General features: G+C 65.2%; 1 protein-coding gene across 2 annotated transcripts in view; it reads left to right on the top strand.

Annotated features, from left to right (window-relative positions):
• Positions 1-23,776, top strand: part of PDE2A (phosphodiesterase 2A) — a 67,555-nt gene that overhangs the window by 9,065 nt on the left and 34,714 nt on the right. The window contains exon 2 of one of the 2 annotated variants that reach the window (XM_068930845.1): positions 20,370-20,430. In XM_068930845.1, coding sequence (XP_068786946.1) covers positions 20,370-20,430 — 61 coding nt within the window. Of the gene's footprint in view, positions 1-20,369; positions 20,431-21,501; positions 21,572-23,776 lie in introns of those variants that run through there. The other variant, XM_068930844.1, reaches the window with a different exon arrangement.

Here is a 23,776-nt window from a genome sequence, read left to right as displayed (position 1 = left end):
GCCTTCGAAGGCCAGTTTCTGCAGCTGGTGAACTGTCCCCTGGCCTGTCTGTGTCAGACACCAGGGTGATGGGCATCTGGACGTATCACAGTACCCGAGGCTGCAATTGCTTCTACTTGCACCAACCCCGCACCGACCGCCGGCTGCGGACCGCACGTTATTCGACCCCCTCGAGCGCAGGGGTTTCGGGCCGCCGGGGCGGCTCGACGGACCCTCGCGTCCCGCAGACGTCCCCGCGCGGCACCGGCCGCTGCATGGGGGGCAGTCGGAGCACCCCGCGATGCAGGGGCGCCTGAGCCGGGCCCGGGCTGCGCTGCGGCGCGGCTGCAGAGCTGGCGGCTTTTCCCGGAGAGGGATCCTCAAGGGGGAGAGGGTCAGGAAAGCTAAACCGATGCGGCAACTCAAGCAGCGCTCAGAGCGAACGAGGAGAGCTAACGACCTTCGTTAATTAAATTTTTGCTCTGCTATTTCCCCTGTTTCCCTCCAGTTGCAAGACTTGGGCTCCTACGATGTGTTAATTACAGGGTTTCTTACGAACCTGCTATCGCTCGCCGGCGCAGCGTGAGCTGAGCGTGCAGCAGCCGTTCAGTGCCCCACCGTGTCCCTCCTTGGCTCAGCACACCCAGGCCCTCGGCGTGCAGAAATTACAGGTACCGCGTCACTCTTAAGTGGCGCTAATTAGCCCCAGCCCTGCAGCCTGCCCCAGGAAAATGGATGCGTGCTCCGCTTTGACCGCGTGCAAAAGCACTTCTCGGCGCGCCTGCCTTTGCCCGGCCTCGCTGCGGAAGGAGGCGCGGGGCGTCAGCGGGTGCTTTCGCAGGGGCTGAGCTCGGGGGTCAGCCGGACTTCCAGGGCCTTCGGCAAAGCAAACCCAGCTGCTCGGGGTCAAGCATGCCCCGAAATCGCCCCGAGGTGGCTGGGTGTCTCTGCACGACTAACGCCGCCGGCCGCATGCCTGGGCTCCTCTCCCGCGCCCGCGGGGCTGCAGCCCCCCTCCCCGAGCCCCCGCAGAGGGACGCGCTAGCCCTGGGGCTGCCAAGCTGCGTCCAAGCCTGGGAAAAGCCTCGGTGCCGTGCATGCCTGGCCGGGGGCTGGAGAAGGTTATCCTTTAGGCAGCAGCTCTTGAGACCGGCCCTTGCAGCGATGCTCTGCTCCTGGCCCCCTTCCCCGGCAGGGCTGGGGCTGAGTTATCCCCTGCACAGCTCTGGCTGAAGGAGCAAACCGTGATTGCATGCGTGCCCGCAAGTCCTCGAAGGAGAGCAGGGCCTTGCTGCTCCGGGCACGCATGCTGGGCTGTCCGCGAGAGGTAGGAAGCAGCACAGAAGTGCTGCAGAGAGCCGAGGCCAGGGAGGGAGCAATTCAGCAGGCAAAAAAGCCGTGAATTCATAAAAAGCACAAACCGTAATTAATAGCCCGACCAGCTTTGGTGCTTATCGCAGCGATAGGAGTCTCTGGCCGCCCTGCAGCTGCGGGGGAGCTGATTGCAGCACGTCGCTCAAGCCGGCGTCATGGGCGAGAGGGGCCGTGCCGGCGCGTGGGGCTTTGCCTGCCCGGCACGAGGGAGGCGCTCAGGGATTGCGTGGGGTCCCTGGCATTTGAGTGTGGGGACGGAGCGGGTAGTTTTATTGCGCACATTGCAAGGGAGCAGGAGAGGCAGTGTGCACGCACCCATTGCAAGGGAGCTGCAGAGAGGCAGTGTGCATACAATGCAATGGAGCTGGAGAGAGGTAGCGTGCACACGCACATTGCAAGGGAGCGGGAGAGAGGTAGTGTGCACACACATGTACATTGCAGTGGAGCTAGGGAGAGGTGGTGTGTGCGCACACATGTGCACGTGCACTTGCACACGTTGCAAGGGAGCAGGAGAGAGGGAGTGTGCACACACAGATTGCAGGAGTGGGAGAGAGGTGGTGTGCATGCACACACACACACACTGCAGTGGAGCTGGAGGGAGGCAGTGCACACACACACGCGTGCACACACTGCAGTGGAGCTGGAGGGAGGCAGTGCACACACACACACGCATGCACACACTGCAGTGGAGCTGGAGGGAGGCAGTGCACACACACACACGCATGCACACACTGCAGTGGAGCTGGAGGGAGGCAGTGCACGCACACACACGCATGCACACACTGCAGTGGAGCTGGAGGGGGGCAGTGCACACGTACACACACACGCATTGCAAGGGAGTGGGAGAGAGGCAGTGCGCGCACACACACACACACACACGCGCACGCACATTGCAAGGGAGCTGGAGAGGGGCAGTATGCACACACACACACGCACACGCATGTGCACACACCGGTGCTCGGCCCGGCTGCCCTTGCTCTCGCCTGCGGCCGGGCTGCGCGGGGCCCCGGTGCTGCGCTCCCGCGGGAGACCTGAACCGGACCCGCCAGGGGAGGAGGAAAAGGGGGGAAAAAGAAAGAAGAGAAAACACGGCGGCTGGAAAAGTAGAGAACACATAATAAAACACCACCTCCGGCTCCTTCTTTTCCCGGTTATCAGCTAAACCTGCTAATTGAAAGATGAGTTGGCAAAGTCTGTAACGCTGCATTTATTCAAGGACAATTCACAGGAGAATTAAGGGTAACTGTGTGTTTCCTCTCCTCCCCTGCGCGCCCTTCAGTCTTCCTGCCTGTTGCGTGTTATTTTTGCATCGACCTTGCAGCGCGGCGCAGAGCTACTCGTGGGCACGGCGCTGGGGGTCCTCGCCGGATCCCTGCCCTCCTCTTCCTCCCTGCTCCCGGCCGGGGGCCGCGAGGGCTATCTAGCGGGAGGGGGATTTTTCCCGATCCGCCAGCGAGGGGCCGGGCCGCGTTCCCCGGGGGCTCCTGGAAGATGCAGGGCGGGAGGGATGGCGCTCCGCAGCGGGGAAGCGCGGGAGCTGCCCTGGGCTCGGGGGCAGCATCCTGCGCAGAGGGCGTTTGCCTCCCGCTTTCCTTCTGTGCCCCTCTGGCCCTTTGCTTTAGCATCGGCCGCAGGCGGCCGTTGAGCCGCGCTGCGGTGCCCCCGTTCCTCGGCCGCCGGGGGACACCCCGCGCCCCGGCGCGCTGGCTCCGCGGAGGGCCAGCCTGGCTCCGCACGGATGGCGGTGGCGGCACGGGGCCGGGCAGCCCTCCGCCTTCCCAGATTCTCCCGAGTCGCTGGAGCTTGTGCACTTACGGGCCACTAAGTGCTGTAATTACGGATATGCTTTAATTAGCATAATTGCATTTCTACACAAATAAGGCATTTGGCGTAGTAATTCCTAGTCGGCGGCTTCCGAGCGGCACGCTTTCCCCCCCCCACCTCCGCCCCGGCTCGGTCGCTGCCTGCACCGGCGGCGCTCAGCACCGCAGCAGCAGCCTGCCCGGGGCCGGATGCGGCGAGCCCTCGGCGGGACGGCCGTGTCGGCTGCACCGCGCGCGGCCGGCCGGACCCGTCCCAAACCCGGCTGCAGGATGCAATAAAGCTCTGCTGGGGAGGTGAGGAAGAAGCGCGGCTCTGAAGGCCGCCTGTCGTTCCCCGGCGCTGAGCTCCAGGAGCCTCTGGCCGGGACGGCTTTGGCAGGGCAGAGACTGAGGGGTTCGCCCCAGAACGGCGGGACGTGTCGGGGAGGGCAACCGCAGGTCTGCCCCAAAAGGCAGCCCGAAGCCTTCGCTGGGGTCCCCGTCCCCGCCGGCGCCCCCCTCGCCGTCCTCCTCCTCCTCCGAGCGCCAGGGCTTGGCGTGAGCGCTGTCTCCCCTGTTGTCTCCACTTATATTAATCTCCAGGAAAAAGGCAGTCTCCTTCCAGGGTCCTGCTGCTCCCGATGCCGGCCTGTTTATTATTATGCCCTATTATCCATGTGCTCTTAAAAGGGTTTTGCTGGCCGCGCGTGCAGGCTGCGGCAGGAAATCAATGGGCTCGGTGCCGCCTCGCCTGTCTTATTTATGGCCGTGTCAGACGCTCTGCTTTCCAGGTAGGGGACGGGTCCATTAGCAGCGGCGCGTGTCTGCGGAGACGCTGACCTGCTCCCTGGCCCCCCCCCGTGCCCCTCCGGCTCAGCCACAGAGCCAGGGAGCGGGGCTGCTCCCAGCGAGCTCGTTGCACGGCCTTGCCAAAGCCCCCGTCTCGCTGCGCCTCAGTTTCCCCCTCTGCGCAAGGGGCTGATGGGCGCTGCCTTATCCTGGTGGCACAGGTTGATGGGGTTGTATCGAGGGGCCACGGTGCCTGCTGGGGAGAGGTGGGACCTGGCCCAGGGAGCTGGTGGAAGCTGGTGAGGTTTTGGCTTCAGAGCTAGCCGATGGCCGGAGCAGGCGAGGACCGGCACCGCCGGGGCGCGGGGAGACGGGCCAGGCTGGTGCCTGCGTTTTCCCTGAGATTCAGGACATGTTTGGGGAAAGGGAGGTTGAGTTCCCTTTCACACTTTCTGGGGGGCTGTTTGCTTCGGAAAGAAGAAAATGGCCGAAAAGATCGTTGATAGAGAAAAGAAGAGTAGCGATGCGAAGCAGCTGTTCTTCGCTCCAGCCAAAGGATCTCCGTCAGCAAAGCTGTGTCTTGTCGAAAGCACTTCCATGAAAAGGAAAAAAAAAAAAGAAGAAAAAAGAGGAACAGCCTTGGAGGCTGCCATTCCTTGGGGCCAGGACGGCTTGCGCCCGATGGTGCCGAATGGCATTTTGGAGCGGAAAAGCAGCAGTGCTGCGAGATGAGCAGAAACCCACTTTGCACCATGACTCTGCCGGGCTGGGGCTCTCCGCTGGCGCGGAGGAGGAGGAGGACGAGGGCAGGTGGGGCTGTTTCCCGCGCTGTGATTTATGGCAGGCCAAACGCTTCTTGCACGCGGTCCGGCTGTGAGCAGGGAGGGTGTAAGCCGAACGAGCTGGGCATGAGGGTCCCCAGGACCTGTGCGCGGTGACATCTCCCGTCACCTGGCGGAGACGAGGTCGGAGATGGGGCAGGCCCTGCCCTCGCCCGGCCGCGGACCCGACCGCCAGGCAGCATCACCGCCGCGTGTGCCGTGCAGGCACCTTGGCCCTACCGAGCCATTTTGCACATCAAAAGTAAAACAAATGAAAAAATATGTCAGCGTAATCTGCTGAGAAGTTGGGAAAAGGCTTAATTATTGTGCCACTGTAGGATTTGCTAACTGCCCTTTTCATTAAAAAAAAAAATCCATTTTCTAGAGCTGAAAATGAAAGTGATTATGTAACAAGCAATAAATTACTTAAAAAGAATGACTCATTAGAGCAAATACAGAAAAGTCACAGCATATTTTTAGCTCGTACACCCTGTGCTGTACCCTGCGTTAACCCTTCTGGGGGGCCGAGGGGTGGCAGGGCGAAGCCTGCTTCCCTCCCCTCTGCCTGACGCCACGGACCAGAGCTGGGGCAGATCTGTCTGGGAGGTGCTGCCTGAAGAGGCCAGGTTTTACTCCGCAAGTTTAGCCCCTCAGCAAACCTGGTGGTCCCGCAGTGCAGCGTGGAAGACATGGGCTGCTCAGGGTCATATAGTCAGTCAGTTGTCCTGGGGGAGGGCTGTCCCTTCCTGGCCCCGACCCCAGGGTTGCTCTGAGCCCTCATCCCGGGGATGCTCTGAGCCCCGACCCTGGGGATACTCTGAGCCCTGACCCCGGGGATGCTCTTAGCCCCGACCCCAGGGTTGCTCTGAGCCCTCATCCCGGGGATGCTCTGAGCCCCGACCCTGGGGATACTCTGAGCCCTGACCCTGGGGATGCTCTTAGCCCCGACCCTGGGGATGCTCTGAGCCCTGACCCTGGGGATACTCTGAGCTCTGACCCTGGGGATTCTCTTAGCCCCGACCCTGGGGATGCTCTGAGCCCTGACCCCGGGGATGCTCTTAGCCCCGACCCCAGGGTTGCTCTGAGCCCTCATCCCAGGGATGCTCTGAGCCCCGACCCTGGGGATACTCTGAGCCCTGACCCCGGGGATGCTCTGAGCCCTGACCCCGAGGGTGCTCTGAGCCCTGACCCTGGAGATGCTCTGAGCCCTGATCGCAGGGATGCTCCGAGCCCTCATCCCTGGGGCTGCTCTGTAGCCCTGATCCCGATGGTGCTCTGAGCCCTGACCCTGGGGATGCTCTGAGCCCTGACCCTGGGGATGCTCTGAGCCCTGACTGTGGGGATGCTCTGAGCCCCAACTGTGGGGATGCTCTGAGCCCTGACTGTGGGGATGCTCTGAGCCCCAACTGTGGGGCTGCTCTGTAGCCCTGACTGTGGGGATGCTCTGAGCCCCAACTGTGGGGATGCTCTGAGCCCTGACTGTGGGGATGCTCTGAGCCCCAACTGTGGGGATGCTCTGAGCCCCGACCGTGGGGATGCTCTGAGCCTCAACCGTGGGGATGCTCTGAGCCCCGACCGTGGGGATGCTCTGGGGCTGAGGATGCTCTGTGAGGATGCACTGATCCTGCATGAGCATCTTGTTTACACGGTCACTGGCACGAGCCCATTGCAGCCCCTCTGCCAACCAGTGAACAGCAGCCCTGATACAAGCATTGCGCTGGGATGGTTCTTCCCTTCCCATAGGTGTCTAAAGACATCTCTATGGAGCTGTTTCCAAGCTCCCCTGGGCCAGCTGCGCACCTCAGAGTGGGCAAGATGCCTCTGAGCTATGACATGTTTCTTTTGACACTTTGCTTTTAGCTTGCTAAAGGCAGGGTGGAGGTGAGGAAGGGTCCCAGCCTGAGCCCAGGCTTCTCCACGCTCAGGGGCTTCGATCTTCCCCAGACCCCTGCAGTCACTCTGCCTGCACCTGCGGTGATGTGACACCCGGGCATGCAGTTCCCCTGCCGCCCCCCTCTCCTCGTAGCAGCTTGGCAGGCTGATAGCCCCCAATGTCTTCGGCACTGCCAGGTGTTAATTCCTCCTTTGCTTGCTTTCTCACAGAGCTGCTCCTTTCAGCCTAATTGAACACGATCCCTTCCTAGAGCCGCTCTGAACACATAGACCCCGTGCACTGCAGTTTTCCTCTGCCAAGAGTGCCTGATGAATTAATTTGGAAATAGAAATGATGAACAAATTAATTGGAGGAGAAAGAGCGAGAGAGCGATCCTGTTTTAATCCAGGTTAAATTGGCTAGTGAATGCATCGTTAACAAAAGGGAGATAATGAGAGGGAATTGGAGCAGGCAGGTGCCGTGCTGTCAGTGCACAGCTCGCTGCCAGCGAGCGGGTGGCAGGAGCGAGCACCGAGGAGTGGGAAGGGAAAGGATTTGAACGGAGATTTGTCCTGAGAGGAGAAAACACGGAGGACAGCAGCGGGAACATGCCAGGGAGTGCAGAGGCCCTTCAAAGGCAGGCGGCATCGCCGGGCCGGGCAGCTTGCGGTGCCCAGCTATTGCACGGCAGCAGCTGGGAAGGGTGACATGCACTGGCGACAGGCTCACTGGTCCCTCTGCTGCCCCTCTGCCGGGGAACGGGCACGCTCCCGGCTTGCATTGCCTCCTCCCAGGAGGGAATTGGACCTGGAGGTGGGATGAGAAGTGCCCAAAAGGGCTGGGGAATAGCCAGGACCCCCTGGGGTGGTGCATGGCTGGAGGGGAGAGCTGGCCGGCCGTCACGGATGGAGACGTGATGTGTCCTGGCAGCAGGGCGATTCCTGCACTCGGAGACGAGGCCGCCACTCGCCGGGTGGCAGTGAGATGGAAGACGGAGCGGAGAGCGGCTGAGGTCCTCGGGGTGTCCTGCCCAGCGCGTGCGGCGAGGTGGGGGCTGGCAGGGGGTGTGGGGCTGGCTCTCGCCCTCCAGCCTTATGCTTCTCTTGCAGGCTGTGCTGCAAGGGGAGGAAGGGATCGAAGCGAGCTGGCTCCTGCGTCTTCCTGCGGTTGGGCTGGGCTGGCGTGGCTGTGCCGTTGGGGGGGCCAGGGTTTTACTGAGAGGGTGAATTGGGTGTCTGAGGTTCACCTGATTCCAGCGTCCTGACCATACTGCTAGCTGAAATGCACGTCCAGGAATGAGCATGGCAAAATGGAGCTTTACTAGCCACAAGCAAACAGACTAAGATGCTAGTCTCAGAGCATCCCTGGGGTCAGGACTCAGAGCATCCCCAGGGTCGGGGCTCAGAGCATTCCTGGGATCAGGGCTCAGAGCATCCCTGGGGTCGTGGCTCAGAGCATCCCTGGGATCAGGGCTCAGAGCATCCCTGGAGTCGGGACTCAGAGCATCCCTGGGGATAAGGGCTCAGAGCATCCCTGGAGTCGGGACTCAGAGCATCCCTGGGATGAGGGCTCAGAGCATCCCTGGAGTCAGAGCTCAGAGCATCCCTGGAGTCGGGGCTCAGAGCATCCCTGGGGTCAGGGCACAGAACATGTAGCCATGTAGCTTTCCAGCTGGTTTTGTTCCAACCTTTCCTCCCTATGAGCTGATGCCTTCATTCCCCACGGTCCTCTGGATGGGATGATCCTTGCAAGGCTGTGCCGGCTGTTGCAAAGCAAGGAGCAACAGCCGGCACAACCCCGGAGCAGTGCGGTAGTGTGAAGCAGAGGTGGAGGTGGCACGGGAACATGCACAGGGACATACATGCACGCAGGGCCAGGGACATGGCAGTGCCGGTGCCAAATTTCTAAGGAGAGTTTCAAAAGTTGACAGAACCAGTCCCACTTTTTTGTCCCTGACCAGAGCACTCAGTGCTGGTATTGGGTACACTGTCCCTTGGAAGAGAAATCCCAGTAACCCGAGGGGTTGAGACAGGTGAGGGGGGACTGGGGAACCAGGGAGCGAGTGGCAGAAACCCCCCTTGCCTTGCAGCTGGAGCTCGGCCAGGGAGATCGGGAGCAAGGAGCAACACATCCCATTGCTAACAGATATCGCCTATTATTCTTTTATTTAATCCAGCAATAAATTTACGTTGTCCGTATGGCTGGGACGGTCTGGGGTCTTCCTGGTTGCTGCCTGGCCACCTAGAATTGCTGGTATGGCACAACCGTTAACCTGCTAACGCTGTGCCTAAGTACCTCTGGAGGAACGTTGCCCGCCTGGCTCGGATATTTAATTCATTCTTTGCGTATAATGTATCAGAAGAGAAATTTACAGTGATAAAGGGGGAAAAAAAAGTCTCCAGACAAGGCAAAAACAAATGAAGCTGCTGAATCAGCCTGCTCAACTGCTACGTGTTCCCGGGCCTCGCATGTCCCCTGTCCCCCCACATCAGCCTGTCCCAGCCGGGTGGCTCATGCACTGTCGTCGCTGGGGCCGTGAGGGGATGCTCATGGGCGAGACGTCCCCAGGCCCTTCACCCCGGGCGTGCTGAGCGTGCCGGGGCTCAGCAGCAGGTCGCCGGCGGGGGTCTCCACAAGCGATGTCAGGGCCTGGACACCGGCGTTTCCATCCCCGCTACAGCGAGAGCAGGTCCTGGCGCTGCTGGACAGAGTCATGCTCCGCTGCTGCAGTTAATAAAGTGTGTATCTGGCTGATAGGAGCAGGGACACCGACAGCCCGGAGCAATGCCGTATCTGTAGGTCAGCTTCCGGGGGCTCTTTATCTACTTTATTATTTGTAAAAGCTTTGGAGAGATGCAGACGGGGACACAGGGAGACGGCGCTGCCAGTGGGGCTGGAGCAAGTGCAGCAGAGCGGCAGCTGAGCCACAGGCTGAAGGATTTAGGGGCTCCCAGGGCCCGCGTCATAATCGGGTTTGGCAACCTCGGCCCCGGGCTGCACCGGGGGCCTTGCAGTCCCGTGCAGGACCTGGCGGGCAGCAGCTGCGGCCGTGTCCCGGGAGGCTGGACACCCGCATGTGTCCTAGCCCTCCGCACCCACGCTGGCCCTTGGATGGGTGCTGTCCTCTGGATCCTGGCTGGCTCTCCGAGCACACGCGGTCCCTCCGGCTGCATGCTGTTCCCTGGATGCACGCTGTCTGCCTGGATGCAGGCTGTCCCTGTGGACATATGCTGTCCCTCCAGATACATGCTGTCCCCCGGATGCAGGCTGTGCCCCCAGACACATGCTGGCCCTCCAGACACGTGTTGTTCCCTGGATGCATGCAGTCCCTCCGGATGCATGTGGTCCCTCCGGACACATGCGGTCCCTCCCCCTCCAGACACATACTGTTCCCCTGCATGCATGCTGTCCCTCCGGACACATGCTGTCCCCTGGTTGTATACAGTTCCTCCAGACACATGCTGTCCCCCCAGATACCTGCTGTCCTTTGGGATGCATGCAGTCCCTCTGGATGCATGCTGTTCCCCCAGATGCACACTGTCCTTCTGGAGGTGGTCTGTCCAGAAGCATCCCTCCAGACACATGCAGTCCCTCCAGAGGCACGTGGTCCCTCCAGACGTGTGCGGTCCCTCCGGACACATGCCGTGTCCCTGGCCGTATTCTGCCTCTCGTCCCGCCGAGCATGCAGAAGGCGTGCTGTGCCTGCTGCGGGCAGGACCCTGCTTGCACGAGCAGCGAGGCTGGGTGCATGCCCAGCCTGAGCGGGTGAGCGGGGCAGAGCCCGTCCCTTTTGCAACCAGGCTGGAAATGCCAGCGGCAGCCACAGACGGGCTCGCTCACGGAGGCTGGAGCAGGAATGCCATCCTGGCCTTTGGCCGGGGCTTACCGAGACCTTGGGCACAGCCTGTCCTGCAGCAAGAGCTGCTGAGGCTGGCTCATCCTGCAGCAGGCTGAACCCAAACCCTCTCCGGAGAGCATCCCCTCTCGGAGCAGAGCAAGGAGGAGGGCAGCTCTCCCTCCCTGCTTCCCAGCAGGAAGGGGCACCTTCATGGGGCACCTGGGTGAAAGCAGTTGCATCCTTTTTTTTTTTTTTGGCCTGGGTTCCCATGTGCAAACCGGGGCCGCGCAGCACTCTCCTCCCTTGGCGGAGGCGGCAGCATCGGCAGACGGTGCCGCGACGAGTTCCCAGCCTCGAGCAGCGGGAGCTTCGCCCGCCGGACCCCAAGGTGGCCGGCGGGACGGCGATGCGGCGCCCCGCACGCAACCGTTTGGGTGACGGTGCCGTTCACCTGCCTCTGCCCCGCCGCCGCCGCTGGCAGTTTGTATTCTAAAAAATGAGAAGGTTTCCTAGTCTGAGCATTAAAAGAAAAAAAAACCTCAGAAATCCATGTTCTGCTGAGAAATGGCTATTTCTCTAGAAACGTCTTTTCATTGCATTTTAGACACTTTTTTTTTTTTTTTCTGTTTTGCAAAGTCAGAGGTCTGGAAGAAAGCAAAGTGTTGGCTGTACAGAAATGACACGCTTGTATTTCCATGGTTTCCACTTGCGAGCGATGCTGCTGGCAGTAACGCGCAGTGAGCGTGGAGGAAAGGAGGCTTCGGAGTTTCCCAAGAGCTTAAAATTCGGGCGTTTGTCCAGCTCAGGGTCCCGCTGCTGCCCCTCGGTGCATCCAGGGCAGCAGCTCCGCCACGGGGGACGATTCGGGGTAGGTGGCTGCGGTGGCACCCTTAATCACTGGCCGCTTAATCACCGTGCAGATGCGGTGTGCAAATGCACTAACGAGCACACGGGCACGTTTGCAAGCCATGCCGCACACCGACGCGTCCGGGCAGAGATGCACGCACACCCCCCCGACGCGTGCGCACACCCGCTCGCCAGCGTGCGTATCCCCCCGCCGCCAGCGCCCCAGGTGTGCACCCGCGTGCACCCTCCCTGCACGCCCATGGCCACATATGCACGTAAACCTCCACGTATTCCCACCCTGACGTGCTTCCCCCGTGCGCACACGCACACACAAGGACATCCCATGCACGCATGCACGTGCACAAACGCCCCCCGCCCACGCCTGCTCCCCCCCATGCATGCATGCACGTGCGTACGCCCACACAAACCCACCCCCGTGCACGCGCACGCGTGCACGCCGATGCACACAAACATGCATCACGCGCGCAGGCATACCTGTGCGTGCACACACGTGCGCACACTGATTCGGAGGGAGCATCCCACCAGCTGGTACACGCAGGAGCAGTTTCTGCCCTGCCAGCACCGCTCTCCCCAGAAATCACCCTCAGCAGCAAAACGTTCCTGGCCCGCTCTTCCTCCCTGCCCCGCGGCAGGTCTTCCTCACGCCTGCGCTCGTGCAGGGCTCCCCGCGGGCTGCCTGGAGCTGCGTGCCTGCTCCTGCCGCCCGCAGCTGCTGTGTCCCTCAGCCGCGGGACACAAGAAGGCGTAAAAGGGGCCGTGCGCCCCGCACCGCGGCTCCCGCCGCCCCGCTCCGCGGGGACCCTGCCCCTCGCGGCGTTTGCTTTTAAAAGGAGCCACCAAAGGGGAACAGCAGCTTCTGCGCCTTCCCGCCGGGAGGTAGAGGCTGCCGAGGTTCGGGCTGGTTTGGCTTTGCCGGGCACGTCCGCCTCGGGGTTTTGCATCAGACATTCAGGACCGGCCCAGCCTTTCCGCCCTCCCAGGGGTTCGGGCGCTGGCAGGATTTGGGCCTCCAGGAGGGGCCGTTTCTATCCCGGTAGAGCAATGCGGCGGGGGGCTCTCCCCCGGGCTTGCGTCCCCAGCAGGAGGGGAAGGAGCTGCTGGTTTCTCCATGCAATCCTGCCGAGACGGCAGGACATCCTGCTGCAGCAGGATACTCCTTCTCCGCCCCGGACCGCGTGCGACACGCGCCAGCAAAGCGGGGCCACGCTCTGCCCCGGCAACGGCTGCGTTTCACGTTGGCTGTGCCGGCCAGGGCGGATTTATTGACTCAGCCAGGGCAGCGATGCCGTCGCTGCCTTTCTTTGCGAGCGGCAGACGAGATATCGATTTGCAGCCGTGTCCAGCCCCGTGTTACGTCCCAGCGGAGGGGAGAAGCTCTGCAGCCGGCGGGAGCCGATCTGGCCGCGGCGCAGCAGCGCGCGGGGAAAGGCCCCCCTGCGCGCTCCTCCGGCCGGCCAAGCAGATTAGCGGGAGAGCAGATGGATTTATTTCCGCCTGAATTTCGAGCTGGCAGAATACCCCGGATTAGCAGCTCTGGAGAACTAACACCTCTATTTATCCACAGATACAGCTTGATTAGCATCCGTGTCCCCAGAGCCGCTGCTGGCTCCGCTCCGAGCCGATGCTCCGCCAGAGCCCGGGGCTGGCAAGGAACGAGAAGGGCCAAGAGCAGCGCCCAGCTCCCCCCGGCGCTGGCCGGGCCCTCTCGGGTCGGGACCCCCGTAGCCCTTCTCCAATGCCGGGGTGCTCTGAGGCTTTTCCATGCACGCGCCGCCTTCTCTGCAGCTTCCCCTCTTGAAAGAGATGTGCAAAGGGACCGGGTCACGGGGAGAGATGCGTTGCTGATCTTTCGGGCCGCTCTGTTGGTTTTGAAGACCCGGAATTGCTTTTTAACCCTAGAAAATCCCTCTGGCTCTGGCTTTGGCGCTTTGATGATGCTCGCAGCCAGCGTTTTCTTGCTCTCCGCCAAAAGAGCTGAGCCTGGGTGTTAAACGCAGAGGGGTTTGCTCCTGGGTGTGAGCGGTGCCTGCGTGTTCAATAAGGGTTAATATTTACTCGTCCAAATGAACTTTGCTCCCTTGCATGAGATTAAATATCCTCCATCTGAAGCGCTTCTGTCAATGCCTGGCAGGTCTCCAGCGCCACCGAGTCCCTCAGGAGAGGCAGGACGGGCAGAGCCGATATATCGAACACGGGGCTGGAAGCGGGGAAAAACACAGCAGAAAGAGGATGTATAAAACAGCCAGGAAGTCCTTTGTGTCTGTGCACCGCCTGGGCTCACCCCTGCCGGTCCCATCCCCGGGGCCGCCCAGGAGGAATCCCTGCCCTGCTTGACGCACGAAGCCCCATCCGGGCATTGCAGGGTGCAAGGTCGGGAGAGGGTGGGATGCTGCCACCCCCCCTCTGCTCCCACCCCTCCGAAGCCCTAGGAAAGTGCTCACGGCCGGCGAAAGGTGCTGCGTGAATCGGCCGCTAACGCGGATAAATAATTCCCCGTGCCGGTCCCTGCCTGCTCCCAGGGCAGGGAGTCTGCAAGCGGCAGCACGGGGCTGTCGCGCGAGGGTCCGAGCTGCCCCGGCTGTGAACATCCCCCCCCCACCCCAACCCAGGTCCCCGCTCCCAAGGCTCCCGCCGCCTTCCCGCCGCAGGGAGGGAGGCCGAGGGCGGTCGCCCCGCCGAGCCCCGCGCCCCGCTGCCGTTAGCCGCTGCGGCTCCGAAGCCGTTTGCAGCATCTGCCTCCCGAGGCCGAGCTCCTGCCGCCGTGGCGGCGGCGCTGAGCCCATTGCCATAGTAACGCACCCGGGATGCGGGCTGCAAACCTCGAACCCGGAGCCGGCGACTGCCCCCAGCACTGCTCCCGTTTGCCAGCTGGGAAAACTGAGGCCGGAGCGGATGAAGTGCCTTTCCGAAGGGTTTCCCCGGCGGCCAGAAAAGCTAAGTAGGGCTCGCGAGCACATCACCTCCTGCCCTCTCCCCTTTCTATCAGCCAGCTGTGGGCAGAGGGCGCAGCAAGGCCAGCCGAAACGGCTGCTCTCAGGGACTGAAGCAGATATAAGAGCAGGGAACGAGACGTGACGTGGGAGATGCAAGCGCGCGCGGGGCGAAGGGGAAGCCTCCTGCACGCGCCGCACCGCGGAGGTAAAAGCCCTGCTGACACCCGCCGAGGGCCGAGGCTGCCGGGCGCCCGCCTCGCGCCGCCCTCCTCCCGGCCCCCGGCACGGCCGAGCCGAGCTTGGAGGGCTGCGAACTTGCAAAGGGAGCCTCGCCGGGTCGCGGCACGCCGGCAAAGCCCCTCTGGTCCCCGCGCGGGGCACGCTCTTCCGGCCTGCTGAGCAAGGAGGACGGCCGGGAGACCCGACAGCGCCCTGTGGTGTGGGCTCTCTAGTGTCTCGTAAGGGTTGAGCTTTCCCACGAGACGGGGGCGGTGTTCCCCCCCCCGGCCCGACACGGCTCTCGGGGTACCCGTAGGATGATGGCTTGGTGATGGCTTTCTCCGTCAGATTTGGCTGGAGCCGGTCCACGTGTTCAAGCGTCGTCCGGGGCAGACCGACCGGGTCCGCCCTGGAATAAGCTGCTTTCCCGCAGGGTGGGTGCCAGCCCAGGGTGCCCCTTGGCTGAGCAGGGCGCTGGGCCCCGGCTCGAGGGCCGTGCCGCTGGCGGGGCCGGGGCCAGAGGGGAGCAGGATGGGTGCTGCGCTGCCCTGGGTGCTCGGGCACCCTGCGCATCTGGGCAGAGGCGCCCCCCGGCCCGGGGCTGCTGCAGCCGCTAGGTGTCCCCGGCGCTCCGCGGGCAGCGCACGGCCGACGGGGGCGCCGGGGCTGCGGGGTGCAGAGTACGGGCTGCGGGGTGCAGGGTGCGAAGTGCAGAGTGCGAAAAGTGGGGTGCAAGATGCGGGGTGCAGGGTGCGAGGTGCGGGGTGCAGAGTGCGGGGTGCAGGGGGCGGGCTGAAGAGTGCAGAAGGTGGAGTGCAGGGTGCAGGGTGCGAGGTGCAGAGTGTGGGCTGTAGGGTGCAGGGTGCGAGGTGTGGGGTGCAGGGTGCGGGGTGCAGGGTGCGGGCTGCAGAGTGCGGAAGGTGGGGTGCAGGGTGCAGGGTGCGAGGTGCAGAGTGTGGGCTGTAGGGTGCAGGGTGCGAGGTGTGGGGTGCAGGGTGCGGGCTGCAGGGTGCGGGCTGCAGAGTGCGGAAGGTGGGGTGCAAGTTGCAGGGTGCGAGGTGCAGAGTGCGGGCTGCAGGATGGGGGGCGCAAGGTGCGAGGTGCGGGAGGTGGGGTGCAGGGTGCCAAGTGCAGGGTGCAGGGTGCACGATATGGGGTGCAGGGTGCGAGGTGCAGGGTGCGAGGTGCAGAGTATGGGCTACAGGGTGCAGGGTGCGGGGCGCGAGGTGCATGGCGCGGGATGTGGGGTGCAGGGGTGGATGATGTGAGCTGCAGGGTGCAGGGTGCACGATGGGGGGTGCAGGGTGCAGGGTGCGAGGTGCGGAGTATGGGCTGCATGGTATGGGGTGCAGGGTGTGAGGTGCATGGTGCAGGCTGCGCAGTATGGGGTGAGGGGTGCAGGGTGTGAGGTGCAGGGTACCAGATGTGGGGTGCAGGGTGCCAGGTGCGAGGTGCATGGTGCAGACTGCAGGGTGTGGGCTGCGTGATATAGGGTGCAGGGTGCAGGGTGTGAGGAGCATGGTGTGGGCTGCAGGGTGTGGGATGTGGGGAGCAGGGGTGCAGGGGTGCAGGGGTGCAGAGCACAGGGTGCATGGTGCAAGGTGGAGTGCAGGGTGAAGAGCTCAGGCTTGCAGGGTGTGGGGAGCAGCGGTGCAGGGTGCAGGGCTGCAGGGTGTGGGGTGCAGGCTGCAGGCTGCAGAATGCGGAGTATGGGGTGCAGGGTGCAGGGGTGCAGGGTGCAGGGCTCAGTGCCCAGGGTGCGGGGTGCAGGCTGCCAAGTGCTCAGCCCAGGAGCCGGCACCCTCCTCAGCACCCTTGCAGGTGGTAGGGCCAGCGCATGGGGCAGCACCTGGGAGGGTCCTGGAGTCGCCCATCCCTGCGCAGGTCTGCTGGCATCCCTCTGGGCGCCTGGCCCAGCCGCGCAGGGGTGCTGGGGACCTCTGCACCGTGCACTGAGCCCCGCGCCGCTGCCAGAGCGGGGCTAGCCGGAGGTGCTGCTTCGACAGCTCAAAACACCCCTTCAGGGCGAATGCCCCGAGGGAGCCTGGCCTTGAGGCCTTCCTCTGTCACCCCCATGTCCCCTGCGGAGGTGAGGACACAGAGGGACGTAGCGTGGAGGTGTCCCTCCTGCCGGGTGGTGGTCCAGAGCATTTAATGAAGCTCCTCCGAGGCGGATGCCACCTCCACCCGTCGGCAGAGCAACGGGGGCTTTTCAGGGATGATGTTCCCACCTGCGATGTTTGTGTCACCCGGGGACCTCGCTGTGGGACGCGTCCCCGAGCGAGGCGCGAGGGCGCTCTCTGTTCTCGAGGGGACCAAGCAGGAGGGTGTAGCTGGGGGGACCCCGCCGCTGCCCCCGTATCAGCTGGGAGCTGCTGCGACCTTCCCCGGACCTCTGCCTGCAGCCTGGGACATGCTGCCAAAACGTCCTGGGGCGGCGGGTGGCTGGAGGTGGAGAAGAGCCCTTTGCAAGGGCAGGGGTCCCGGCTGGCTCTGCTGGGAGGGGTGACGGATCCGGCGCGACAGAAGTGCTTGGGGAAAGGGAGAAACCCTTCCTGGCTGCCGGTGAAGCCACCTCTGCCCCCGTCGGTGCCTCAGTTTCCCCAGTTGTTACCCGTGGCGGTGGCTTGTCGTTGCAGAGCTGCAGCGCGGTGAAGCTGGCCCCGCATCGCCTCTCCTGCCCAGGAGGGGCTGCCCCGGGGTGGGGGGGGGGGGACACCCAGCGCGCCGGTACCTGCAGCCCCGCGGCGGCCCGAGGCCCTTGCAGCAGAGCCGGCACCGCAGAGCGCCGCTGTCCCGGGGAAGGGCTCGCTTGTCCGGGCTCAGGTTTTGCTTTTCGGCTGCGAAGGACAGTGAGGAAGATGAAAGATCCTGCGCATGATGAAGGGGGGGGGGGCCAGGGAGGCAGGCACGGGGTGGGGGGCATCTTCTAAAACCCCGCGGCCCCTGGGGTCGGAGAGGGGCCCTGCTGGCAGACGGAGGCTGCTTGCAGCCGGGCGCGATGGCGTGCGCCGGCGCCCAGACCCTGCCCCACGTACCGCGGAGGATGAGGAAGGACGAGGAAGGGCAGCGGCTCCTTGGCCGCCTCTGCGGTGGGCCAGGCCGGGAGCGCGGGCAGCGGCTTAGGCAACTTCAGTGAGCGCTACCGGCGGCTTAGGTGGGCTCAGCTCCGGTTTAGGGGGCTGGGAAACGGCGGAGGAGGCAGAGGGGCGGAGGAAGGCTGCTTTGACCGTGGCGTCTCTCCTCTTCCTCTTCTGCTTTGCATTTCTCTGTGTTTCCGTTCTGTCACTCCGCGCGCGCCTTTTGTGGCAGCGGTGGGGGGCAAACGTCCCCCCCCCCCGGCCAAGGGGGCAGCTTTGCACTGAATGCCAGCTGTGGGGTGGGGTGGGGGGACACCGAAGAGGTGAGCGCGGTCTTTCCCGGCCCCCCACCCCAGCCCCGGTGTGGAGGGGGCTTCCCCCCCGCCTCCAGGCTGCACCGCCGCCGAAGGTCCCGGGGCGCCGTCCCCACCCGGGGACGGGACAAGGCACCCCATGCTGGGGACACTGCCCCATACCGGGGACACTGCCTTGTCCCCGCCCCATACTGGGGACACCACCCTGTCCCCTGCCCCATACAGGGGACACTGCCCTGTCCCCCATCCCATGCCGGGGACACTGCCCCGTCCCCTGCCCCATACAGGGGACACTGCCCTGTCCCCCATCCCATGCCGGGGACACTGCCCCGTCCCCTGCCCCATACAGGGGACACTGCCCTGTCCCCGACCCCATACCGGCGACACTGCCCCATCCCCTGCCCCATACAGGGGACACTGCCCTGTCCCCCACCCCATGCCGGGGACACTGCCCCGTCCCCTGCCCCATACAGCAGACACTGCCCTGTCCCCCACCCCATGCCGGGGACATTGCCCCGTCCCCTGCCCCATACAGGGGACACTGCCCTGTCCCACACCCCATACTGGGGACACTGCTCTGTCCCCTGCCCCATACAGGGGACACTGCCCTGTCCCACACCCCATACTGGGGACACTGCTCTGTCCCCTGCCCCATACAGGGGACACTGCCCTGTCCCCCACCCCATACTGGGGACACTGCTCTGTCCCACACCCCATGCCGGGGACACCGCCCTGTCTCACACCCTATACCGGGGACACTGCCTTGTCCCACACCCCATACTGGGGACACTGCCCTGTCTCACATCCCATATAGAGGATACTGCCCTGTCCCCTGCCCCATACAGCGGACACTGCCCTGTCCCCCACCCCATACCGAGGACACCACCCCATCCCCTGCCCCATACAGGGGACACTGCCCTGTCCCACACCCCATACCGGGGACACCACCCCGTCCCCTGCCCCATACAGGGGACACTGCCCTGTCCCACACCCCATGCCGGGGACACCGCCCCGTCCCCTGCCCCATACAGGGGACACTGCCCTGTCCCACACCCCATGCCGGGGACACCACCCCGTCCCCTGCCCCATACAGGGGACACTGCCCTGTCCCACACCCCATGCCGGGGACACCACCCCGTCCCCTGCCCCATACAGGGGACACTGCCCTGTCCCACACCCCATGCCGGGGACACCACCCCGTCCCCTGCCCCATACAGGGGACACTGCCCTGTCCCACACCCCATGCCGGGGACACTGCCCCGTCCCCTGCCCCATACAGCGGACACTGCCCTGTCCCACACCCCATACCGAGGACACCACCCCGTCCCCTGCCCCATACAGCGGACACTGCCCTGTCCCACACCCCATACCGGGGACACCACCCCGTCCCCTGCCCCATACAGCGGACACTGCCCTGTCCCCCACCCCATACCGGCGACACCGCCCCGTCCCCCGCCCCAAACCGAGCCGGGGCCCTTAGGACCCGGCGGCGCCGCCGCCCCGCCGAGCCCTGCCCGTGCCGGCGCGCAGCAGGTGCGGAGCGGAGCGGAGCGCAGGGCGGAGCGGGGCGGGGAGCGGCGGAGCCCGGGCCCCCCTGCCCGGGGGCGGGCAGCCCAGCCGCGCCGGGCCGTGCCGAGCCGCGCCGGGGCCGAGCCGGACCCAGGGAGCCGAGCCGAGCCGGGGCCGAGCCAAGCCGGGCCGTGCCGTGCCGAGCCGGACCGGACCCAGGGAGCCGAGCCGAGCCGAGCCGGACCCAGCTGAACCGAGCCGGACCGAGCCGAGCCGAGCCGAGCCGGACGCAGCTGCGCCGGGGCCGAGCCGAGCCGAGCCGAGCCGGACCGGACCCAGGGAGCCGAGCCGAGCCGAGCCGGACCCAGCTGAACCGAGCCGGACCGGACCCAGGGAGCCGAGCCGAGCCGGACCCAGCTGAACCGAGCCGGACCGAGCCGAGCCGGACCCAGGGAGCCGAGCCGAGCCGAGCCGGACCCAGCTGAACCGAGCCGGACCGAGCCGAGCCGGACCCAGGGAGCCGAGCCGAGCCGAGCCGGACCCAGCTGAACCGAGCCGGACCGAGCCGAGCCGAGCCGGACCGGACCCAGGGAGCCGAGCCGAGCCGAGCCGAGCCGGACGCAGCTGCGCCGGGGCCGAGCCGAGCCGAGCCGAGCCGGACCCAGCTGAGCCGAGCCGAGCCGGACCGAGCCGAGCCGGACCGAGCCGAGCCGGACCGGACCCAGGGAGCCGAGCCGAGCCGGACCCAGGGAGCCGAGCCGAGCCGGACCGGACCCAGGGAGCCGAGCCGAGCCGGACCCAGGGAGCCGAGCCGAGCCGGACCGGACCCAGCCGCGCCGGGGCCGCGCCGGGGCCGCGCCGGGGCCGAGCCGAGCCGAGCCGAGCCGGGCTGGACCGAGCCGCTCCGAGCCGGGAGCCGGCATGGTACTGGTGCTGCAGCATCTCCTCACCGCCCTCGTTCAATTTTTCAGACGGGGCCAGCAGGTCTTCTTGAAGGTGGAGGACTCCGTGCCCGGCTCCGAGGCGCTACAGGTAGGGACGGCGACCCCCTCGGGTCTCCCTTGGTCCCCCTGCCCACTCCCCCCGGCCCCGCCAGCCCTGTCCCCCTCCCACTCGGGACCCCTGTCCGGCGCGGGTGGGATGGGGGAGCGGGGACCGGAGCCGTCTTGCTGAGCCCACTGCCCTCCCGGCCCCGGGGGTGCTGGGGACCCCGTTTTTACGCGCTGGCGGGGGTGGGGGGGAGAGTTGAGAGAGGGACCGCGGAGGAGCGTCGGCTGCCGGGGAAAGGGCTCGGAGCTGCCGGGGGCCGCGGCTGCCCCCCCGGCCCGGCGGCACCTTCCAGCCGGCCCCGGGGCGCTTTTCCGAGCCCGGCTGCCAACGGCGGAGGGTTGCGCCTGCTCGTCTTCCCCCCACCCCTCCCCGGCTCGGCGGAGGGCTGGGAGCCCCCCGAGAGCGGCTGGGGGCCGGTGCTGAGCCGGGCGCGGCCGGCCGGCGGGGAAACTGAGGCACGGAGCGGCCGGGGGAGCTGGCCGGAATGGGGCTGCGGGAGTGCAGCGGCCCGGCTCGGGTTGGGGGGGGTCGTCGCCAGGGCCCCCCCCCCCCCCATGACGGCTACGGGCGCAGGGAGCCGTCTCTGCTCGCCTGCTCCCCGCCCGCCGGGGCGGGGGTGCACGGCGCTGTACGAACCGCCCGAGGGGGCTCCTCGGCGGGGCCAGGGGGGCGGCACGGTCCCTCTCGGGCTGCGGGGTCGGGGGTCCCGTCCCCCCCCGCTCTGCCCCAGCCTGCGGTGCATTGAGCCACGACCTGGGGGACACCCCGACAGCGACCCGAGCGCAGGAGCAGGCGTGGGGCGGGCCGGCGGGCCAACACGCGTGTCCGGCCCGCGCGGGGGGCTGCCAGGGTCAGGCCCCAAAGGGCTTGAGCCACCCGGGCGGGATGCTGCAAATCCCCGTGGCTCGCGGGTGGGTGTCCGCCGTGTGTCCCCGCGCCGCCGCCGCCGCGTCCGGCCTGCGCCGAGGTGCGGATCCTGCAGCGCTGCAGGAAATGGGCTGGCCGGGCGGGCGGCCCCGGCCCCGGCCCCGGCCCCGGTCCCGGCCCCGGCCCCGCGGGCGCGCAGCGCCTGCCGCAGCCGCGCCGGGAGCCGCGCCGCGCCATGGGCACCCTCCAGGACACTGTAAGCCCCCCCAGCCCCCACCACCCTTGGGGGGGGGAGTCTGGGGCTCCGGGGGTGCGGGGGTCTCCGGGTGCTATGCCACTGGGGGTGCCGAGGGTGCGGTGCACGCGGGGGTGCCAGGGGGCTGAGGGTTTGGGGGTCCCATGTATCTAGGGTGCAAAAAGTCTGGGGCGGGGGGGGGTCGCATGCATGCGGCAGTGCCCGGGACATGAGGGTCCCATGTTTCTGGTGTTGCTGACAGCTTGGGGGTCCCATCTGTGCAAGAGTGCTCCAAGTTTGGGGGTCCCATGCATCCAGCATTGCTGAGAGTTTGAGGGTCCCGTGCATCCAGGATGCAGAAAGTCTGGGGCAGGGGGATTGCATACACGTAGCAGTGCCAGGGATGTGAGGGTCCCATGTGTCTGGTGTTGCTGATGGCTTGGGGGTCCCATCTGTTCAGGAGTGCTCCAAGTTTGGAGGTCCCATGTGTCCAACATTGCTGAGCGTTTGAGAGTCCCATGCATCCAGGGTGCAAAGAGTCTGGGGCAGGGGGGTCGCATGCATGTAGCAGTGCCAGGGACATGAGGGTTCCCTGTATCTGGTGTTGCTGAGGGCTTGGGGGTATGTCTGGCATTGCTGAGGGTTCAGGGGCCCCATGCATCCAGGGTGCAAAGAGTCTGGGAGGGGGGTTGCATGCACACGGCAGTGCCAGGGACGTGAGGGTCCCATGTGTCTGGTGTTGCTGAGGGCTTTGGGGTCCCATGCATCTAGAGTGCCAAGGGTTTGAGGGTCCACGCATCCAGGGGTCTGAAGGTGCTGTGAGTGTGGGGGTGCCAAGGTGGGGGTCCCTGACTCTCTACTCTCCATGTCCAGCTGCTCCGCTCTGCTTGCTGTGGGTAGCAGCGAGGCTCAGCCAGGGGGTCCCGTGGTGCCCCAAGAGCGCGTCTCTTCTTCCCAGCACAGCCCCGCTGCGGGCGATCGCTGGCTGCCTTGCTGAGGTGGGGCAGGCACCATGCCCTGCAGTGGGGCCAGTCCTCGGGGGGTTTGCGCTGGAGGGAGGAGCAGGATTGGGCCCCCCTCCAGCAACACCATGCCCTCAGTCCTCCCCTTCTCTCCTTGCATGAGGTCTGTGTGCATGGGGGGGGAGGGCAGGATGCACCCCTAAAGGAGGTGGATAAGCATATGCTCAGTCCTTTGTGCCCCTGTGCCTTCAGACACGCCTGGATTTGGGGACCGGCCAGGCTGGAGAAGTTTATTCCCATAGAGCAATCTGACCCCCTCTTGCCGTCAGCGTGCCAGCACCAGCTGCAGCCGAGGCCTGGCCCCTCGCCCTGCGCGCCTCGCAATGCTCTTGGTGCAGCATGCAAAAGCTGTGGCTGCGGGCTCGGCGCACCCCTGCCCGCCGAGCAACCCATCCGGTGGGCCAAGAGGCCGCCCGGGTGTCCCACGCTCCGGCTGGGCAGCCCCCGGCGCGGGAGGCTGGAGAGGGGAAGGGAGAGCGTGGGACTGGGGGTTCAAGGACCTCTCTGCTTGTGAAGCAGGGATCCACAAGTTTTGCATTAGGAAGAAAGGGGAAGGAAATGCTCTACGGGAAATAACGGAAAGCTGCTGACAGAGAGAAAGGAACTGAGCTGGGGCTGGACTGTGCTGGGGCCTTCGGGCCACTTGAGAGGGACCGTGCCCGGCACCGCGGCCTGGAGTTACTCACTGTGTTGTACTTGCTATGGAGCTGTCACGCAGCTCGGCGGGCAATGGCGTGGAGGGCAACATGTGTGACTCCTTACTGGTGTAACAGGAGGCATCAGGGTCCCCGTAAGCCCTCTCAATCCCAGGCCCCCGGGACCCACCTACCCGTGTCCCAGCAATGTGCTTACAATTGGGGGAATGGGGGGAGGTCCCCATGAGAGCAACCAGAGGGGCTGGTGGGCTTGGAGCTCGGTTTGCAGCCCCTTAAGGGGGCCCTGAGATGCTCCACTAGGGCAGGGGACCTAAAAAGAAGACAGAAAAGACCTGATCCTGGACAGAGCACATTGCTCTTACCTGGGACTGTGACATCTACCCATGGTGCTATGGCGGGGTAGTGCAGGGCCATCTCCTGGGAGAAACCTCAGGTGGAAGCAGCCCCAGGTGCAGAGAGCTGGCAATGGTGGGGCCTCCTGCAGCCCTCCCCTCCTTGCCGGGCACGGCGGGGTGCTGCTTCTGCCCGCAGGCCCTTTGTAGGGCAAG

The sequence above is a fragment of the Struthio camelus genome, chromosome 1, assembly GCF_040807025.1.
Source record: "Struthio camelus isolate bStrCam1 chromosome 1, bStrCam1.hap1, whole genome shotgun sequence".
Lineage (NCBI taxonomy): Eukaryota > Metazoa > Chordata > Aves > Struthioniformes > Struthionidae > Struthio > Struthio camelus.
This window is presented reverse-complemented; position numbering and strand designations above follow the sequence as displayed.